The sequence below is a fragment of the Coregonus clupeaformis genome, chromosome 34 (assembly GCF_020615455.1).
Source record: "Coregonus clupeaformis isolate EN_2021a chromosome 34, ASM2061545v1, whole genome shotgun sequence".
NCBI classification, from domain to species: Eukaryota; Metazoa; Chordata; class Actinopteri; order Salmoniformes; family Salmonidae; genus Coregonus; species Coregonus clupeaformis.
Genome location: NC_059225.1, coordinates 37,872,419 through 37,892,547, shown reverse-complemented (window position 1 = coordinate 37,892,547; position 20,129 = coordinate 37,872,419). Strand labels below are relative to the sequence as shown.

The 20,129-nt window shown below is 41.2% G+C and overlaps 1 protein-coding gene across 2 annotated transcripts; it reads right to left on the bottom strand.

The window, feature by feature from the left end:
• Positions 1 to 624: 624 nt before the first annotated feature.
• LOC121539643 (zinc finger protein 239) lies at positions 625 to 19,907 on the bottom strand. 2 transcript variants are annotated; one of them, XM_041848300.2, is made up of 4 exons: positions 19,816 to 19,907; positions 19,018 to 19,183; positions 12,072 to 12,188; positions 625 to 1,752 (listed from the first exon to the last, which is right to left on the bottom strand). In XM_041848300.2, exons 2-4 carry the CDS (start codon positions 19,115 to 19,117, stop codon positions 983 to 985), a joined length of 987 nt encoding a protein of 328 aa, XP_041704234.1. In that variant the 5' UTR covers positions 19,118 to 19,183; positions 19,816 to 19,907; the 3' UTR covers positions 625 to 982. The 2 variants fall into 2 exon arrangements, with proteins under 2 accessions (XP_041704234.1, XP_041704233.1); XM_041848299.2 differs by having other exon boundaries at positions 19,719 to 19,845.
• Positions 19,908 to 20,129: the final 222 nt, after the last annotated feature.

The following is a 20,129-nucleotide window of genomic DNA, read 5'->3' as shown; positions in this document are numbered from 1 at the left end:
AGTATGGTAGCAACCTGGGTCACTTGTTTCTCCAGTGATCAGAGGGAAGGTCTCAATTGCATTCTCTCGTCCTCGCTCCTTGTTTCCTTCTCAAAACCCATTGGAGGAGAAGGTCAGAGGGGCGGGACCTCCGGCTTTCTCATCCAATGGGCTTTGAGAAGATGAGAGAGGACGGGAGGAGGATGCAATTGAGATCAACCCCGAGACTTCTAGCAAGCTGGGTCCTTAGCTTTAGGTTTTCCTCATCCAGTAGTCTCATTTTCTTTTGGATACTTTGAATTTCTACCCCGAAAAATAAAACAAAATCAAAGGTTTTAAGTTGCACTCCTGGAAAAAATACAACTTACTTTCAAGTATAAAACTGGGACTAAACGATTAAATACTGTACAAGACAGAGCAGATAAGCATAGTTTCATTTGGGTTAAGTGAATGTACATATTATGGTGTTATGGCCTATTCAGTGTGGTGGAGGGCAAGAGAGAGATCAATAACAATTACTAATGGTTTACTAACTATACACACATTTCATAAGACGTATGACAGGTAATAACTTGACTACATAAAAAATATATAGGGACATCAAATTGTTAAAGAATTGACCAAACATTACAGTGTTCCATATAGCATCTTTAATACATTTAATCCAAATATGTATCCATACTTTTAAGTAGGCCTTTTCTTTAAATTTTACTCTTGCCCTTTTACACAGTTAGCAACATCACTCAGTTACCCCTGGATTTTTTTCTCTCAGGTTTTTTCATTTAGATTTGATGTTGTCAGGTTAAGCCATAGATGGAGATCAACACAAATATTTTTTTCTTTCATCTCTGCATGTCTACCATTACTGATAACGCTTCTCTCCTGTGTGCTCACTGATGGACTTGTGAGAATGATTTCAAGAATTTGCATCAGTCATATGCAAGGCTTCTCTCCTGGTGATGTCTGACCGAAGTTATTCAGTTGAGAACAAGGGCCTCTATAGTCAGAGCAGTGGTAAGGCCTCTCTCCTGTGTGTTCGCCAGTGTGATTTCAAGTTACTTTGTTGAGAAAAAAACTCCCCACATTCAGAACAGCAGAAAGGTTTCGCTCCCGTGTGCACCCTCTGATGAACTGTTAGCTGATTGGATGAGGTGAAGCACTTCTCACAGTCAGGACAGGAGTAAGGTTTCTCTCCTGTATGTATTCGCTGGTGATGTTTGAAGCTACCCACATAAGAGAAACTCTGCCCACATTCAGAACATTGATATGGCTTTTCTCCTGTGTGCATTCTCTTATGAACAGATAGATGGCTTGGTGAGGTGAAACCCTTCCCACAATCAGAACAGGAGTAAGGCTTTTCTCCTGTGTGAATCAACTGATGACGTTGCAAGTCTCGCAGATAGGAGAAACTCTTGCTACATGTAGAGCAGTGGTGAGGCTTCTCTCCAGTGTGTGTTCGCTGGTGCCCTTTCAAGCCACTCAGTTGAGAGAAACTCATCCCGCAATCAGAGCAGTGGTAAGGCTTCTCTCCTGTGTGCACTCGCTGATGAACTGTTAGATGGTGTGATGCAGGGAAGCGCTTCCCACATACAGAGCAGGAGTAAGGCTTCTCTCCAGAATGTTTCCTCAGGTGTCTTTCAAGATATGATGGGAATGGAAAACTCTTCTCACAGTGTGGGCAGTGGTGAGACCCTTTAGCTTTGCTACCTTTCTGATGTTGTGCCACTGATGCAGGAAATGTCTCAACTTGGTAAGAGGAGTTAGGGGTCTCTCCTGTGTGAATGAAAGGAGAACAACATGTGTTTAAGTGCAACACATGTATAATCATTGCATTAAATTAAGAAAACATTTGTACAATAAAGCAGTAGTGTACGGAGAACCAGTGGGGTTAAGTAGGTTTCTCTACTTGGAAATGTTTTTTGATCATATAGAAAAAAGCTGATGTATACTACACCCAAACATGTTTGTAGAGGTGCTGACTAACGGAAGGTAAACTGTATAAAATTACGGAGTGGCTGAGGATCAGACTTAATTTCTGATCTGTTTATTTTGGGGCCGGCTAATGGTCCCAAAGTCGATTTTATTATGTAGCTGCTGCTCACACTGCTACCGTTTCCCCCTCCTTCCTTCCCGCACCGATGATCGGACGTCTTTGTCTAATGTAGCCTGATCAACATGTTGTACAACAAACCTTCTTTGTCTGTTGTAACAGTAGGATATTGCTAACATAAGTACGACACAAACAGGCAGTCTATTTAGGCAAGCTACAGTTTTTATAGGCAGCATATGAGTGATTCCATGTGAAATCAGGACAAAAAAAGACCATTATTTTGTGGGTTTTCTTGCATTTTAATCCATAGCATGGTCCTTTTGACGAAGGATTGTTGACATATATTTTACATTTGTATCCAAAAGCATAATTGAGAAATAATCAAATTTGGTATATTTATAAAAATTTTGGCCTTACCCTAATCAAATCCAAATCAAATTTTATTGGTCAAGTACACATATTTTGCAGGTTATCGCAGGTGCAGCTAAATGCTTATGTTTCTAGCTCCAACAGTTCAGTAATACTTAACAATAATAAATGTCTCAAATATCCCAAAAATATAGCAATGTAAGAGTCCATATATATGTATATGGTGTGTATAGACAGTATGGACAGTATATTAATAGAAAAGGTGTGTACAGCAGTAGTTATATAGGATGAGCCTTGACTAGAATACAGTATATACCAGGGTTCTTCAATTCCGGTCCTGGAGGGCCGAAACACTTCTGTTTTTTATTTCTACCTGGTAGTTAATTGCACTCACCTGGTGTCCCAGTTCTGAATTAGCCCCTGATTAGAAGGAGAGGATGAAAAACAGAGGTGTTTCGGCCCTCCAGGACCGGAATTGAAGAACCCTGGTATATACATACAGTGCATTCGGGAAGTATTCAGACCCCTTCCTTTTTCCACATTTTGTTACGTTACAGCCTTATTCTAAAATTGATTAAATTAATTGTTTTCCTCATCAATCTACACACAATACCCCATAATGACAAAGCGAAAACAGGTTGACATTTTTGCTAAATAAAAAACTGAAATACCTTATTTACATAATAATTCAGACCCTTTGCTATGAGACTCGAAATTGAGCTCAGGTGCATCCTGTTTCCATTGATCATCCTTGAGATGTTTCTACAACTTGATTGGAGTCCACCTGTGGTAATTACAATTGATTAGACATGATTTGGGAAGGCACACATTTGTCTATATAAGACCCCACAGTTGACAGTGCATGGCAGAGCAAAAACTAAGCAATGAGGTCGAAGGAATTGTCCGTAGAGCTCCGAGACAGGGATTGTGTCGAGGCACAGATCTAGGGAAGGGTACCAAAAAATGTCTGCAGCATTGAAGGTCCCAAAGAACACAATGGCCTCCATCATTCTTAAATGGAAGAAATTTGGAAACACCAAGACTCGTCCTAGAGCTGGCCGCCCAGCCAAACTGAGCAATCGGGGGAGAAGGGCCTTGGTCAGGGAGGTGACTAAGAACCCGATGTTCACTGACAGAGCCCCAGAATTCCTAAAGGACTCTCAGACCATGAGAAACAAGATTCTCTGGTCTGATGAAATCAAGATTGAACTCTTTGGCCTGAATGCCAAGTGTCACGTCTGGAGGAAACCTGGCACTATCCCTACGGTGAAGCTTGGTGGTGGCAACATCATGCTGTGGGGATGTTTTTCAGCGGCAGGGACTGGGAGACTAGTCAGGATCGAGGGAAAGATGAACGGAGCAAAGTACATAAAGATCATTGACGAAAACCTGCTCCAAAGCGCTCAGGACCTCAAAATGGGGCAACGGTTCACCTTCCAACAGGACAAAGACCCTAACCACACAGCCAAGACAATGCAGGAGTGGCTTCGGGACAAGTCTCTGAATGTCCTTGAGTGGTCCAGCCAGAACCCGATCGAACATCTCTGTAGAGACCTGAAAATAGCTGTGCAGCAACGCTCCCCATCCAACCTGACAGAGCTCGAGAGGATCTGCAGAGAAGAATGGGAGAAACTTCCCAAATACAGGTGTGCCAAGCTTTTAGCGTCATACCCAAGAAGACTCGAGGCTGTAATCGCTGCCAAAGGTGCTTCAACAAAGTACTGAGTAAAGGGTCTGAATACTTATGTAAATGTTATATATATATATATATATATATATATATAGATATATAGTGAGGGAAAAAAGTATTTGATCCCCTGCTGATTTTGTACGTTTGCCCACTGACAAAGCCATGATCAGTCTATAATTTTAATGGTAGGTTTATTTGAACAGTGAGAGACAGAATAACAACAAAATCCAGAAAAACGCATGTCAAAAATGTTATAAATTGATTTGCATTTTAATGAGGGAAATAAGTATTTGACCCCTCTGCAAAACATGACTTAGTACTTGGTGGCAAAACCCTTGTTGGCAATCACAGAGGTCAGACGTTTTTTTGTAGTTAGCCACCAGGTTTGCACACATCTCAGGAGGGATTTTGTCCCACTCCTCTTTGCAGATCTTCTCCAAGTCATTAAGGATTCGAGGCTGACGTTTGGCAACTCTAACCTTCAGCTCCCTCCACAGATTTTCTATGGGATTAAGTTCTGGAGACTGGCTAGGCCACTCCAGGACCTTAATGTGCTTCTACTTGAGCCACTCCTTTGTTGCCTTGGCCGTGTGTTTTGGGTCATTGTCATGCTGGAATACCCATCCATGACCCATTTTCAATACCCTGGCTGAGGGAAGGAGGTTCTCGCCCAAGATTTGACGGTACATGGCCCCGCCCATCGTCCCTTGGATGCTAAGGGGACAGTTGTCCTGTCCCCTTAGCAGAAAAACACCCCCAAAGCATAATGTTTCCACCTCCATGTTTGATGGTGGGGATGGTGTTCTTGGGGTCTTAGGCAGCATTCCTCCTCCTCCAAACACGGGGAGTTGAGTTGATGCCAAAAAGCTCGATTTTGGTCTCATCTGACCACAACACTTTCACCCAGTTCTCCTCTGAATCATTCAGATGTTCATTGGCAAACTTCAGACGGGCCAGTATATGTGCTTTCTTGAGCAGGGGGACCTTGCGGGCGCTGCAGGATTTCAGTCCTTCACGGCGTAGTGTGTTACCAATTGTTTTCTTGGTGACTATGGTCCCAGCTGCCTTGAGATCATTGACAAGATCCTCCCGTGTAGTTCTGGGCTGATTCCTCACCGTTCTCATGATCATTGCAACTCCACGAGGTGAGATCTTGCATAGAGCCCCAGGCCGAGGGAGATTGACAGTTATTTTGTGTTTCTTCCATTTGCGAATAATCGCACCAACTGTTGTCACCTTCTCACCAAGCTGCTTGGCGATGGTCTTGTAGCCCATTCCAGCCTTGTGTAGGTCTACAATCTTGTCCCTGACATCCTTGGAGAGCTCTTTGGTCTTGGCCATGGTGGAGAGTTTGGAATCGGATTGATTGATTGCTTCTGTGGACAGGTGTCTTTAAGAGTGTGCTCCTAATCTCAGCTCGTTACCTGTATAAAAGACACCTGGGAGCCAGAAATCTTTGTGATTGAGAGGGGGTCAAATACTTATTTCCCTCATTAAAATGCAAATCAATTTATAACATTTTTGACATGCGTTTTTCTTTTGTTATTCTGTCTCTCACTGTTCAAATAAACCTACCATTAAAATTATAGACTGATCATTTCTTTGTCAGTGGGCAAACGTACAAAATCAGCAGGGGATCAAATACTTTTTTCCCTCACTGTGTATATACAGTCATGGCCAAAATTGTTGGCACCCCTGAAATTTTTCCAGAAAATGAAGTATTTCTCACAGAAAAGTATTGAAATTACACATGTTTTGCTATGCACATGTTTATTTCCTTTGTGTGTATTGGAATAACACAAAAAAAAACAGGAAAAAAGCAAATTTGACATAATTTCACACAAAACTAAAAAAATGGGCCGGACAAAGTTATTGGCACCCTTTCAAAATTGTGGATAAATAAGTTTGTTCCAAGCATGTGATGCTCCTTTAAACTCACCTGGGGCAAGTAACAGGTGTGGGCAATCTAAAAATCACACCTGAAAGCAGATAAAAAGGAGAGAAGTTGACTCAGTCTTTGCATTGTGTTTCTGTGTGTGCCACACTAAGCATGGAGAACAGAAAGAGGAAAAGAGAACTGTCTGAGGACTTGAGAACCAAAATTGTGGAAAAATATCAACAATCTCAAGGTTACAAGTCCATCTCCAGAGATCTAGATGTTCCTTTGTCCACAGTGCGCAACATGATCAAGAAGTTTGCAACCCATGGCACTGTAGCTAATCTCCCTGGACGTGGACGGAAGAGAAAAATTGATGAAAGGTTGCAACGCAGGATAGTCCGGATGGTGGATAAGCAGCCCCAAACAAGTTCCAAAGAAATTCAAGCTGTCCTGCAGGCTCAGGGTGCATCAGTGTCAGCGCGAACTATACGTCGAAATTTGAATGAAATGAAACGCTATGGCAGGAGACCCAGGAGGACCCCACTGCTGACACAGAGACATAAAAAAGCAAGACTACAGTTTGCCAAAATGTACATGAGTAAGCCAAATTCCTTCTGGGAGAACGTCTTATGGACAGATGAGACCAAGATAGAGCTTTTGGTAAAGCACATCGTTCTACTGTTTACCGAAAATGTAATGAAGCCTTCAAAGAAAAGAACACAGTACCTACAGTCAAATATGGTGGAGGTTCAAAGATGTTTTGGGGTTGTTTTGCTGCCTCTGGCACTGGGTGCCTTGACTGTGTGCAAGGCATCATGAAATCTGAGGATTACCAAAGGATTTTGGGTCGCAATGTAGGGCCCAGTGTCAGAAAGCTGGGTTTGCGTCCGAGATCATGGGTCTTCCAGCAGGACAATGACCCCAAACATACTTCAAAAAAGCACCCAGAAATGGATGGCAACAAAGCGCTGGAGAGTTCTGAAGTGGCCAGCAATGAGTCCAGATCTTAATCCCATTGAACACCTGTGGAGAGATCTTAAAATTGCTGTTGGGAAAAGGCACCCATCCAATATGAGAGACCTGGAGCAGTTTGCAAAAGAAGAGTGGTCCAAAATTCCGGGTGAGAGGTGTAAGAAGCTTATTGATGGTTATAGGAAGCGACTGATTTCAGTTATTTTTTCCAAAGGGTGTGCAACTAAATATTAAGTTAAGGGTGCCAATCATTTTGTCCGGCCCATTTTTTGAGTTTTGTGTGAAATTATGTCAAATTTGCTTTTTTCCTGTTTTTTTTGTGTTATTCCAATACACACAAAGGAAATAAACATGTGCATAGCAAAACATGTGTAATTTCAATACTTTTCTGTGAGAAATACTTCATTTTCTGGAAAAATTTCAGGGGTGCCAACAATTTTGGCCATGACTGTATATACAGTGGGGAAAAAAAGTATTTAGTCAGCCACCAATTGTGCAAGTTCTCCCACTTAAAAATATGAGAGAGGCCTGTAATTTTCATCATAGGTACACGTCAACTATGACAGACAAAATGAGAAAAAAAAATCCAGAAAATCACATTGTAGGACTTTTTATGAATTTATTGGCATATGATGGTGGAAAATAAGTATTTGGTCAATAACAAAAGTTTCTCAATACTTTGTTATATACCCTTTGTTGGCAATGACACAGGTCAAACGCTTTTCTGTAAGTCTTCACAAGGTTTTCACACACTGTTGCTGGTATTTTGGCCCATTCCTCCATGCAGATCTCCTCTAGAGCAGTGATGTTTTGGGGCTGTCGCTGGGCAACACAGACTTTCAACTCCCCTCCAAAGATTTTCTATCGGGTTGAGATCTGGAGACTGGCTAGGCCACTCCAGGACCTTGAAATGCTTCTTTCGAAGCCACTCCTTCGTTGCCCGGGCGGTGTGTTTGGGATCATTGTCATGCTGAAAGACCCAGCCACGTTTCATCTTCAATGCCCTTGCTGATGGAAGGAGGGTTTCACTCAAAATCTCACGATACATGGCCCCATTCATTCTTTCCTTTACACGGATCAGTCGTCCTGGTCCCTTTTGCAGAAAAACAGCCCCAAAGCATGATGTTTCCAACCCCATGCTTCACAGTAGGTATGGTGTTCTTTGGATGCAACTCAGCATTCTTTGTCCTCCAAACATGACGAGTTGAGTTTTTACCAAAAACGTTATATTTTGTTTCATCTGACCATATGACATTCTCCCAATCCTCTTCTGGATCATCCAAATGCACTTCAGACGGGCCTGGACATGTACTGGCTTAAGCAGGGGGACACGTCTCGCATTGCAGGATTTGAGTCCCTGGCAGCGTAGTGTGTTACTGATGGTTGGCTTTGTTACTTTGGTCCCAGCTCTCTGCAGGTCATTCACTAGGTCCCCCCGTGTGGTTCTGGGATTTTTGCTCACCGTTCTTGTGATCATTTTGACCCCACGGGTGAGATCTTGCGTGGAGCCCCAGATCGAGGGAGATTATCAGTGGTCTTGTATGTCTTCCATTTCCTAATAATTGCTCCCACAGTTGATTTCTTCAAACCAAGCTGCTTACCTATTGCAGATTCAGTCTTCCCAGCCTGGTGCAGGTCTACAATTTTGTTTTTGGTGTCCTTTGACAGCTCTTTGGTCTTGGCCATTGTGAAATTTGGAGTGTGACTGTTTGAGGTTGTGGACAGGTGTCTTTTATACTGATAACAAGTTCAAACAGGTGCCATTAATACAGGTAACGAGTGGAGGACAGAGGAGCCTCTTAAATAATAAGTTACAGGTCTGTGAGAGCCAGAAATCTTGCTTGTTCGTAGGTGACCAAATACTTATTTTCCACCATAATTTGCAAATAAATTCATTAAAAATCCTACAATGGGATTTTCTGGATTTTTTTTCTCAATTTGTCTGTCATAGTTGACGTGTACCCTATGATGAAAATTACAGGCCTCTCTCATCTTTTTAAGTGGGAGAATTTGCACAATTGGTGGCTGACTAAATACTTTTTTTCCCCACTGTACACATATATATATATATATATATTTTTTTTTTTTTAATATACATTTATAAAATGTATAAACCAGTTTTTGCTTTGTCATTATGGGGTATTGTGTGTAGATTGATGAGGGATAATTTATTAAAAAATCAATTTCAAAATAAGGCTGTAAAGTAACAAAGTGGAAAAAGTGAAGGGGTCTGAATACTTTCCAAATGCACGCCTCCTGTGTCGGACTAAAAGCCCACTCCTTATTCCTCTTCTCTGTCGACGGCTTCTTGGAGCAGCCCCTGGGAAGAATGGAATTCCCTCTGAGTTCAAACAAAGGATCCAATTCAACAATATCACATTTCTGGTCAAAATGCTGGTGAGTGACCGCCGATCTAATTTATTTTCGGATGTAGGTACTAACACAAGAAACGTTCTGAGCAAATAATGTAAGAAATAACACACACACTCACAAAATAAATACTGCAAAGTTGGCTAGGAGCTAGAAACAGGGCGACCATGTCTGTCAGCACCATCTTGTACCCAGGCCTCCTTTAAGACCTCCATAATGTTTCATCTGTAGGTGCCACAAAGCAAACATTGGTGTCATATGAAGCTTTACCGCTTGCTCTGTAATACGAGTAGTATTTTAATTTCAAAAACGTTTTTTTTTACATTATTTTATGAATATTGAAAAACAAACATGAATATTGAAAATATACCATGTTTGATTTGGAAACATTTTCTATATATTGTTGAACACAATATACTCTATGGGCATATACAAGTTCCAGAGTGGGATCTCTGCTAGTTTTAAAGTTATGGCCCATTTTATACAGAGAAATTGGCATAGTAGGCAATGTAACCTATCACAACCCTCCTTTTTCTTGTATCACTGCACATCCTGCAAATGGGCGACCGTTTTCAATAATTTTTCCATTCACTCTGTTGGTAATACTTACAAATTTGATCATAACTTTAAAAGTAGCAGAGATCCCACTCAGATATGCTCGTAGAGTATATAATGTTCTACAATATATTGAAAAATGTGCCAAATCAAAGATGGTATATTTTCAATATTCATGTTTATATTTTTCTATATTCATAAATGAATGTAAGAAAAGTGTTATTGAAATCAAAATACTACTCATATTACAGAGCAAGCAGTAAAGCTTCATTTAAAAGTATTTAACCTTTAATTAACCAGGGGAAAAACCCATTGAGACCAGGGTCTCATTCTCAAGGGTGCCCTGGAAACAATTCAGGCAGAACATTTTACAACAGTACAAATTAAAATGACTACAATACAAATGACTACAATACAAATTTAAACATCACAAATAAATTAATGGACATTTAAAGCAACAGACACATTTCTGCTTTGTAGCACTTACAGGTGAAACATTATGGAGTCTTAAAGGAGGTCTGGGTAAGGCCAAAATGTCATAAATATGCCAACTGAAAAATTATTTCTCAATTATGCTTTTAGAAACAAATGTCAAATATATATGTCAACAATCCTTCTTCCAAAGGATCATTTTATAGATTAAATTGAATGAAAATCCCCCAAATCATGGTATTTTTCTGTCTGGGTTTCAAATGGAATCATTCACATCAAACACAAGCAAGACATAGACCGGCAGTCTAAATAGAGATTAAATCTTATTTTTTCCATTGTCATTGCAAACATTGGCTAAGCAGGAGGCAGACAGGCTGTTCAAAGTAGCAGTGTTCTTTTTTCAGCAACTCAGGCTACGATATGAAAAACAGCAGTAGGGACCAGGCCATCCAAAATGAACTCGCCCACTGTTAAACTCTGGTTACCGGCTACACGCTTCGGCTGCCCAGCGGTGGAACAGCTACTCTGACAAATTTCAATCATGTACTTCCTATCAAATCGTGTGGTACTCAGGCTACGATATGGGAGCATTACTATAAAGATTACATCATCACAAATGTAAACGTGTGGTTAAAAAACAGATTGTTTTGCCCCAATGCAATGTGTAGACTGCGCCTAGCTCTCGACATGCCTTCTTATTATCCATAGGGTTTTCATCGTTTAGCGTCGCCCACGTTTGGCTGCGTGTGAACTATAAATTCAGACGCTCTTAACGTTTAGAAACGTCAAATCCTCACTTGCGAAACATATGCTGATATGCCCCTTATCTTTCATATCAGCGAGAAATAATATTTCAATTAAAAATATATACTTACTGTAGCAGTTTTCCACAGATCCATACGCTGTGTGTGCCTCCAGTTTACGAACTACACTTCCCCCCCATTTAAGCTTACACCCAGGTATTTGGAGCACGCTAGATAGCTAATTAGCAGAGGTGGCTGCCTTTGTCTTCCGTAAACAAGCACTGTAACATGGAGATATGGCTGTGTGGGAACACTAACCCTATAAAGGTGTGCAGTAATTTAACCTTTTGATTTTTGAAAATAATTTCTAGCTGATATGAAAGATACGTTCCTTATGTTTCCAAAACCGTACCACAAGCGATTCGTTTTAACGTTCAGAACGAGCTTCGAAGCTCTTAACCAAACTCCCCCGGCCAGAATATACTATTGTCAATAGGCACTAAAGATAGTTAGCGCCTATGAATGGGTTAGACTGTGCCCTACTTCTGCTACTGCAATATCCTTAGTTACAACAGACAGAGAAGGTTGTAGCCTACATCCTAAATTAGCCTACAAAATATATGTTTTTGGAATGTTCAAATAGCCACAGGGTTATTATTTCTGCTGTTCAGAAATATGGGCAGGGACGTAGGTTACAGCATCATGCCAATCAAATTGGTTGAGGGCTCAGAAGAGGGTGAGTAAACCTGAAGGGAGGGGGAGGTTGAGCAGCAGATACGTAAGAAACGTGAAGGGAGGGGAATGGTGAGCAGCTGCTACATAAAAAAATATATGTAGAGAATCCGTACATGTGCAGAAGCATCGGGACCCTTAGCCAGTCCAATATTTTTTTGAAAAAGGTCAGAAAAAGTTGGATCCCCAGCCAAGGCCATAAAAACAAAGAAAGATAGTGTGCAACCTTTTTTTTTTTTTTTTTTACAGTTTTTCGATAATCTGACAGGTCTAAAAATACTAGATAAAACCTGCTTTTACCATGATCAACAGATTCCCAAATGTCTTCCTTCTCCTCTTCTTCTTTAATGGTGACGTTCAGCCCCAGTGTTTGACTGCTGTCTACCAGCTCCGCTGCCGCCATCTCTGGACTGTTTCCTTTGTGAATGAGAACAGAAAAATAATTCAAAAGATGCAACATACAGTGCCTTCCGAAAGAATTCAGACCCCTTGACTTTTTCCATATTTTGTTAAGTTACAGCCTTATTCTAAAATGGATGAAATAAATAAAAATCCTCAGCAATCTACACACAACACCCCATAATGACAAAAGGAAAACAGGTTTTTAGAAATCTTACCAAATGTATAAAAAATAGAAAACATAAATATCTTATTTACATAAGTATTCAGACCCTTAGCTATGAGACTCGGAATTGAGCTCAGGTGCATCCTGTTTCCATTGATAATCTTTGAGATGTTTCTACAACTTGATTGGAGTCCACCTGTTGTAAATTCAATTGATTGGACATGATTTGGAAAGGCACACAATGGTCTATAAAAGGTCCTACAGTTGACAGTGCATGTCACAGCAAAAACCAAGCCATGAGGTCGAAGGTATTGTCCATAGAGCTCCGAGGCATATATCTGGGGAACGGTACCAAAAAAATTATATAGCATTGAAGGTCCCCAAGAACACAGTGGCCTCCATCATTCTTCAATGGAAGAAGTTTGGAACAACCAAGACTCTTCATAGACCTGGCTGCCCAGCCAAACTGAACAATCGGGGGAGAAGGGCCTTGGTCAGGGTGGTGCCTAAGAACCCGATGGTGAATCTGACAGAGCTCTAGAGTTCCTCTGTGGAGATGGGAGAATTTTCCAGGACAACCATCTCTACAGCACTCCACCAATCAGGCCTTTATGGTAGAGTGACCAGACGGAAGCACCTAAAGACTCTCAGACCATGAGAAACAAGATTCTCTGGTCTGATGAAACCAAGATTGAACTCTTTGACCTGAATGCCAAACGTCACGTCTGGAGGAAACCTGGCACCATCCCTACGGTGAAGCATGGTGGTGGCAGCATCATGCTGTGGGGATGTTTTTCAGCGGCAGGGACTGGGAGACTAGTCAGGATCGAGGGAAAGATGAACGGAGCAAAGTACAGAGAGATTATTGATGAAAACCTGCTCCAGAGCGCTCAAAACCTCAGACTGGGGCGAAGGTTCACCTTCCAACAGGACAACGACCTTAAGCACACGGCCAAGACAACGCAGGAATGGCTTCGGGACAAGCCTCTGAATGTCCTTGAGTGGCCCAGCCAGAGCCTGGACTTGAACCCGATCGAACATCTCTGGAGAGACCTGAATATAGCTGTGCAGCAACCCTCCCTCATCCAACGTGACAGAGCTTGAGAGGCTCTGCAGAGAAGAATGGGAGACACTCCCCAAATACAGGTGTGCCAAGCTTGTAGCATCATATCCAAGAAGACTCGAGGCTGTAGTCGCTGCCAAAGGTGCTTCAACAAAGTACTGAGTAAAGGGTCTGAATATTTAAGTAAATGTTATATTTCCATTAAAAAAATTGATAAAATAAATAATAACCTGTTTTTGCTTTGTCATTATGGGGTATTGTGTGTAGATTGAGGAGGGAAAAAAACAATTTAATCAATTTTAGAATAAGGCTGTAACGTAACAAAATGTGGAAAAAGTCAAGGGGTCTGAATACTTTCCGTATGCACTACATCAAAACTATAGTATTGAAAATGTCATCTTGCATTGACTTGAGGGAATAAAATAAATACTAAAACCATGTAACAAAGTGGTTGGCGAACAACTAAATAACCCAAGTAGCTATTTACTTTAAATCTGCCTGGCTCAATCCAATACTGCCTATGTAGGCCTATGCTAAGTGAAAAATAGATAGGATCTTAAAGATACATTATGCAGAAATTGCTCCGCCATTTCCTGGTTGCTAAAATTCGAATAGTTCGCCTAATTTCAGTTTGCGACAAAACAAGTATAGTGTAGAGAATCATTGTACCATCTAAACCGCTGTGAAATATATTTTCCATAACCAAAAATATTGTATTTTCAGCTGTTTGAATCTTGTGTACAAAACCGAAAGTAAAAGATGCAAAAACAAAACTTTAAAATGGGAAACATAGAAATAGCGCACATAGAACATATCTACCGCTTCTTAGACTTGCTTTCAATGAGAATGACAGATCTATAACTCACATTTCTATGTGAATTTTGTCAGGTTGCCCAAAAAGTTACATATTGCAGCTTTAAAATTAACCATGTAATCAATCTGTTTTGACTAAAATGCAAGTATGAAAACCAGCAGACACTGTGGCCTTTGAGGTGAGAAGGGGGTAGCTCATCCCAATATGGCGACCGGAGTATGAGTATGGGTGAGAGGGTGTGTCTGAAAGGAAAGTAGTAAGCGTGTGGAAAAGGAGTGGGTGTGTCGAAAGCGCTCTGCTATAGGTTAGAAGGTTGATTGAGCAGTGTTTTTCTTCCGTTTCTTACCAGGCAACTACCTTACATTGAGCTACCATACTGCAAGAGTTTTGACATCTTTTTGTTTTTAGCCGAAGGATGAGTCTGAGCTGTATTTCACTGTTCGTTTTGCACAAATAATTGTACATTTTCAGTTATAAAACGGACAATTGTTTGTTTTTGATTAAAAGTATTGACGATTGGTGTACGGTTGCTTCATGCCCAATTTCTTGATATCCAATTGGTAGTTACAGTCTTGTCCCATCGCTGCAACTCCCCTATGGACTCGGAAGAGGCAAAGGTCGAGAGCCATGCGTCCTCCAAAACACAACCCTGCCAAGCCGCACTGCTTCTTGACAAACTGCTCGCTTAACCCGGAAGCCAGCCGCACCAATGTGACGGAGGAAACACTGTCCAACTGGCGACCGAAGTCAGCTTGCAGGTGACCGGCCCGCCACAAGGAGTCGCTAGAGCACGATTGGACAAGGAAATCCCGGCCGGCCAAACCCTCCCCTAACCCGGACGACGCTGGGCCAACTGTGCACTGCCTCATGGGTCTCCTGGTCACGGCTGGCTGTGACAGGTTTCCATGTGTTTGATGCCATTCCATGTGTTCCGTTCAAGCCATGATTATGAGCCGTTCTCCCCTTAGCAGCCTCCACTGGTATCAAGGTGACATCTAGATGGTTATCAATATTAGTTATTGTCTAGGCTGCTATCCTACTTTAAATAAAATAATGTGTGAGAAGAAAATGGGCACGTTAGCTACCACCGGCAACATGAGCTTGATACCCAGTAGGAAGCACTTCAAGTCGGCAGGCACCCATAGGCCTAACATTGGTGTGAACAAATTGGTGAATTTCTGCCAAAGCCTGGACTTAATTGATATATGGAGAGTTACAAACCCTGGAGAGAAACAGTACACATGGAGTAATAGAGATTGTTCACTACAATCAAGAATTGACTTCTGGGTGATAACCTCTAGCCTTGAGTCCAACACTGTAGAACAGGGGTTCTTAACCTTTTTGAGCCTGGGACCCAAATTAGAAATTCTGTGTTTTCCTGGGACCCAAGCTTATGAAAACATGCAACTATACGTAAATATCGTTACATTTCATTGTCCTTATGCTTAAAACAAATGCAATATAGACATAAACAAATAACAATGAAATTAACATAGAAATATAAATAGTTATTAATGTTTATTTTCCCCCCATTAAAAATACTTTTACATATCTGTCTAGGTTGGAACTGTTGCTGTTAAAATACAATAAATCATTTTCATTCTGAACTGGAATAAACTGATTGATCACATCACACAGACCAGAAAACACACACACACAGTCCTAATGAGAGGTGAAGCTTCATCAAGCATGTCTATTCTGGGCTCAGTTTTTGACAGTGCAACCCTGAGGTCATGCTCAGCATGGAGTCTGTTTCTGTACTTGTTTTTTAAGTATGCCAGAGGTGAGAACCCTGACTGGCATAGGTATGTGGTGCCAAACTGGATCTGAACATCTACTGCTTTCTCAGCCAGGCAGGAGACCACTTCCTGCTGTAGATGAGCAACCCACAACTGTGTGAGTGTGTTTCCCTCAAAAAATCTTGCTTCAAGCAGTTTATTCCAGTTCGGAATAAAAATTATTACTTGTATTTTAACAGCAACAGTTCCAGCCTAGACTTGTTTTCACCAATCATTTCTACAGTAAGATGTACAGTAGGCCTGATCATTTGTCATCTTCATCTGTACTCTTACTTAGGGTTGCACTATCAGTAGCTAGCTAGTTTGCTTTGGCTAACATTAGCTACAGTGGGGGAAAAAGTATTTAGTCAGCCACCAATTGTGCAAGTTCTCCCACTTAAAAAGATGAGAGAGGCCTGTAATTTTCATCATAGGTACACGTCAACTATGACAGACAAAATGAGAAAAAAAAATCCAGAAAATCACATTGTAGGATTTTTCATGAATTTATTTGCAAATTATGGTGGAAAATAAGTATTTGGTCAATAACAAAAGTTTCTCAATATGTACTGGCTTAAGCAGGGGGACATGTCTGGCACTGCATGATTTGAGTCCCTGGCGGCGTAGTGTGTTACTGATGGTAGGCTTTGTTACTTTGGTCCCAGCTCTCTGCAGGTCATTCACTAGGTCGCCCCGTGTGGTTCTGGGATTTTTGCTCACCGTTCTTGTGATCATTTTGACCCCACGGGGTAAGATCTTGCGTGGAGCCCCAGATCGAGGGAGATTATCAGTGGTCTTGTATGTCTTCCATTTCCTAATAATTGCTCCCACAGTTGATTTCTTCAAACCAAGCTGCTTACCTATTGCAGATTCAGTCTTCCCAGCCTGGTGCAGGTCTACAATTTTGTTTCTGGTGTTCTTTGACAGCTCTTTGGTCTTGGCCATAGTGGAGTTTGGAGTGTGACTGTTTGAGGTTGTGGACAGGTGTCTTTTATACTGATAACAAGTTCAAACAGGTGCCATTAATACAGGTAACGAGTGGAGGACAGAGGAGCCTCTTAAAGAAGAAGTTACAGGTCTGTAAGAGCCAGAAATCTTGCTTGTTTGTAGGTGACCAAATACTTATTTTCCACCATAATTTGCAAATAAATTCATTAAAAATCCTACAATGTGATTTTCTGGATTTTTTTTCCTCAATTTGTCTGTCATAGTTGACGTGTACCAATGATGAAAATTACAGGCCTCTCATCTTTTTAAGTGGGAGAACTTGCACAATTGGTGGCTGACTAAATACTTTTTTTCCCCACTGTAGCAAAATGCATAGGAAATGTAGTCATTGACGAGGTTATTTTTTATATAAATAATAATTGTGTCCTTCAAACTTTGCTTTCGTCAAAGAATACTCCATTTGCAGCAATTACAGCCTTGCAGACCTTTGGCATTCTAGTTGTCAATTTGTTGAGGCAATCTGAAGAGATTTCACCCCATGCTTCCTGAAGCACCTCCCACAAGTCGGATTGGCTTGATGGGCACTTCTTACATACCATACGGTCAAGCTGCTCCCACAACAGCTCAATAGGGTTGAGATCCGGTGACTGTGCTGGCCACTCCATTATAGACAGAATACCAGCTGACTGCTTCTTCCCTAAATAGTTGTTGCATAGTTTGGAGCTGTGCTTTGGGTCATTGTACTGTTGTAGGAGGAAATTGGCTCCAATCAAGCGCCATCCACAGGGTATTGCACGGCATTGCAAAATGGAGTGATAGCCTTCCTTCTTCAAGATCCCTTTTACCCTGTACAAATCTCCAACTTTACCACCACCAAAGCACCCCCAGACCATCACATTGCCTCCACCATGCTTGACAGATGGCATCAAGCACTCCCCCAGCATCTTTTAATTTGGTCTGCGTCTCACAAATGTTATTCTTTGTGTTCCGAACACCTCAATTCGATTTGTCTGTCCATAACACTTTTTTTCCAATCTTCCTCTGTCCAGGGTCTGTGTTCTTTTGCCCATCTTAATCTTTTCATTGGCCAGTCTGAGATATGGCTTTTTCTTTGCAACTCTGCCTAGAAGGTCAGCATCCCGGAGTCGCCTCTTCACTGTTGACGTTGAGACTGGTGTTTTGCGAGTACTATTTAATGAAGCTGCCAGTTGAGGACCTGTGAGGCGTCTGTTTCTCAAACTAGACACTAATGTATTTGTCCTCTTGCTCAATTGTGCACCAGGGCCTCCCACTCCTCTTTCTATTCTGGTTAGAGCCAGTTTGCGCTGTTCTGTGAAGGGAGTAGTACACAGCGATGTACGAGATCTTCAGTTTCTTGGCAATTTCTCGAATGGAATAGCCTTCATTTCTCAGAACAAGAATAGACTGACGAGTTTTAGAAGAAAGTTATTTGTTTCTGGCCATTTTGATCATGTAATCGAACCAACAATTGCTAATGCTCCAGATACTAAACTAGTCTCAAGAAGGTCAGTTGTATTGCTTCTTTAATCAGCACAACAGTTTTCAGCTGTTGTAAAATAATTGCAAAAGGGTTTTCTAATGATCAATTAGCCTTTTAAAATGATAAACTTGGATAAGCAAACACAACGTGCCATTGGAACACAAGACTGATGGTTGCTAATAATGGGCCTCTGTACACCTATGTAGATATTCCATTAAAAATCAGTAGTTTCCAGCAACAATAGCCATTTACAAAATTAACAATGTCTACACTGTATTTCTGATCAATTTGATGTTATTTTAATGAACAAAAAAATTGCTTTTCTTTCGAAAACAAGGACATTTCAAGTTGGCAGGCATGTTGATACAACACCAGTGCACTGGTCGCCGGCTTATCTCGTAGTGCAGGTCAATCAGCCACGCCAAACGGTCTTGAGCGGCAACAAATCTGCCCAATTAGCTGATTCGCTTTCCATACACCCACTCGCCATATTGGGCTGCTGCGACCCATACTTGTTTGAGGTCCAGAGCATGCACATCTGGTCTAACCCTCGTTTATAAAACTTGCTCTGTCTTACCTTCGTAATCATCATATTCCCAAATCTTCACTTCCTCCTCTTCGTCTTTCATGATGACATTCAACAGGAGTGTTTGACTGCTGTCTTTAACTGATGCCATGTCTCCTGCGGTGCCCAGTGGACTTGAAATTCTCACAAATCAGTACCCAGTCAGTATAGGCTTGACCTAACAGAGTGTGGTAAGAGAGCGACAGGCTGGTTACTTTCCACTGTCCTATTTGACCAGACAAACAACCTCGAAAAATAAGTTTATGAAATGCAGGATTGTTGTCATTTGGTGGCTCGCTAGCTAGCCCACACAGCCATTGTTTTCTAATATAACCAATCATTCAATCAATGTTGTTACGATAACTTTGTTCCCTGTCCCCGGCATTGGCTGGCTAAATATCCAACAGCTAACGTTAACGAAATGTGTCGTTAGCTATTGTGGTTTGATATTTAACCACAAGTTCTAGCTAGTTAACGTTAGCTGTAGTATATCTGGTTTAGTTAGCTACTTTTTTCCTTATTTTACTTTATTTTTTGCTCGAAAGTAAGTATGTGGTGACATTGCTTTTCAATGTATTGTTTGTTAACTTTAGCTAAGAGTTGAATAAAGTAACGTTAACATTATTAGCTAGCTAGCCATCTAACGTTCGTTAGGCCTTGGCTTGCCATTTGCCCCTGCAACAGACTTCGCAAGAGGGGCTGGGGGTTCTTACCTGAGGCCTCGTTTAGCTAAAACGGAACCATAAATGCGTTTTGTACCAGACTGTATTAAGTTAATTGTTTAACGAGTAGGCCTACGGTGTTACTTACGCCTTGACAAAAATATCCAAAACAAACGCTTCTTCTTCGATGAGATTTAACGGCGGTTGGCATCCAATAAATGTTGCATTACTGCCACCTACTAGACTGGAGTATAACTCCCTTATACTTTGCTTAAAAAAATTCAACAAATACCATACCATCTAATACTACACTCACAAAAAAATAAATAATAATAATAATAATTACCATACTCCACTATTTTAATCTATTTATTCCTACTTCAGGCCAACAGCCTGAAAGGATGGGACACCACCGCTTAACACACCCTGTAACTCTTCTGATGTCAAGTCCTGCACACCCAA

What these genes read in the sequence shown, in the direction of transcription:
- LOC121539643 (XM_041848300.2), bottom strand. Translation starts at nt 19,117, where the DNA reads ATGGCATCAGTTAAAGACAGCAGTCAAACACTCCTGTTGAATGTCATC. An exon ending in GGAATATGATGATTACGAAG is followed by an intron (nt 12,189 to 19,017) that starts GTAAGACAGAGC and finishes TCATTCACAAAG; the next exon opens with GAAACAGTCCAGAGATGGCG. An exon ending in TTGGGAATCTGTTGATCATG is followed by an intron (nt 1,753 to 12,071) that starts GTAAAAGCAGGT and finishes TCATTCACACAG; the next exon opens with GAGAGACCCCTAACTCCTCT.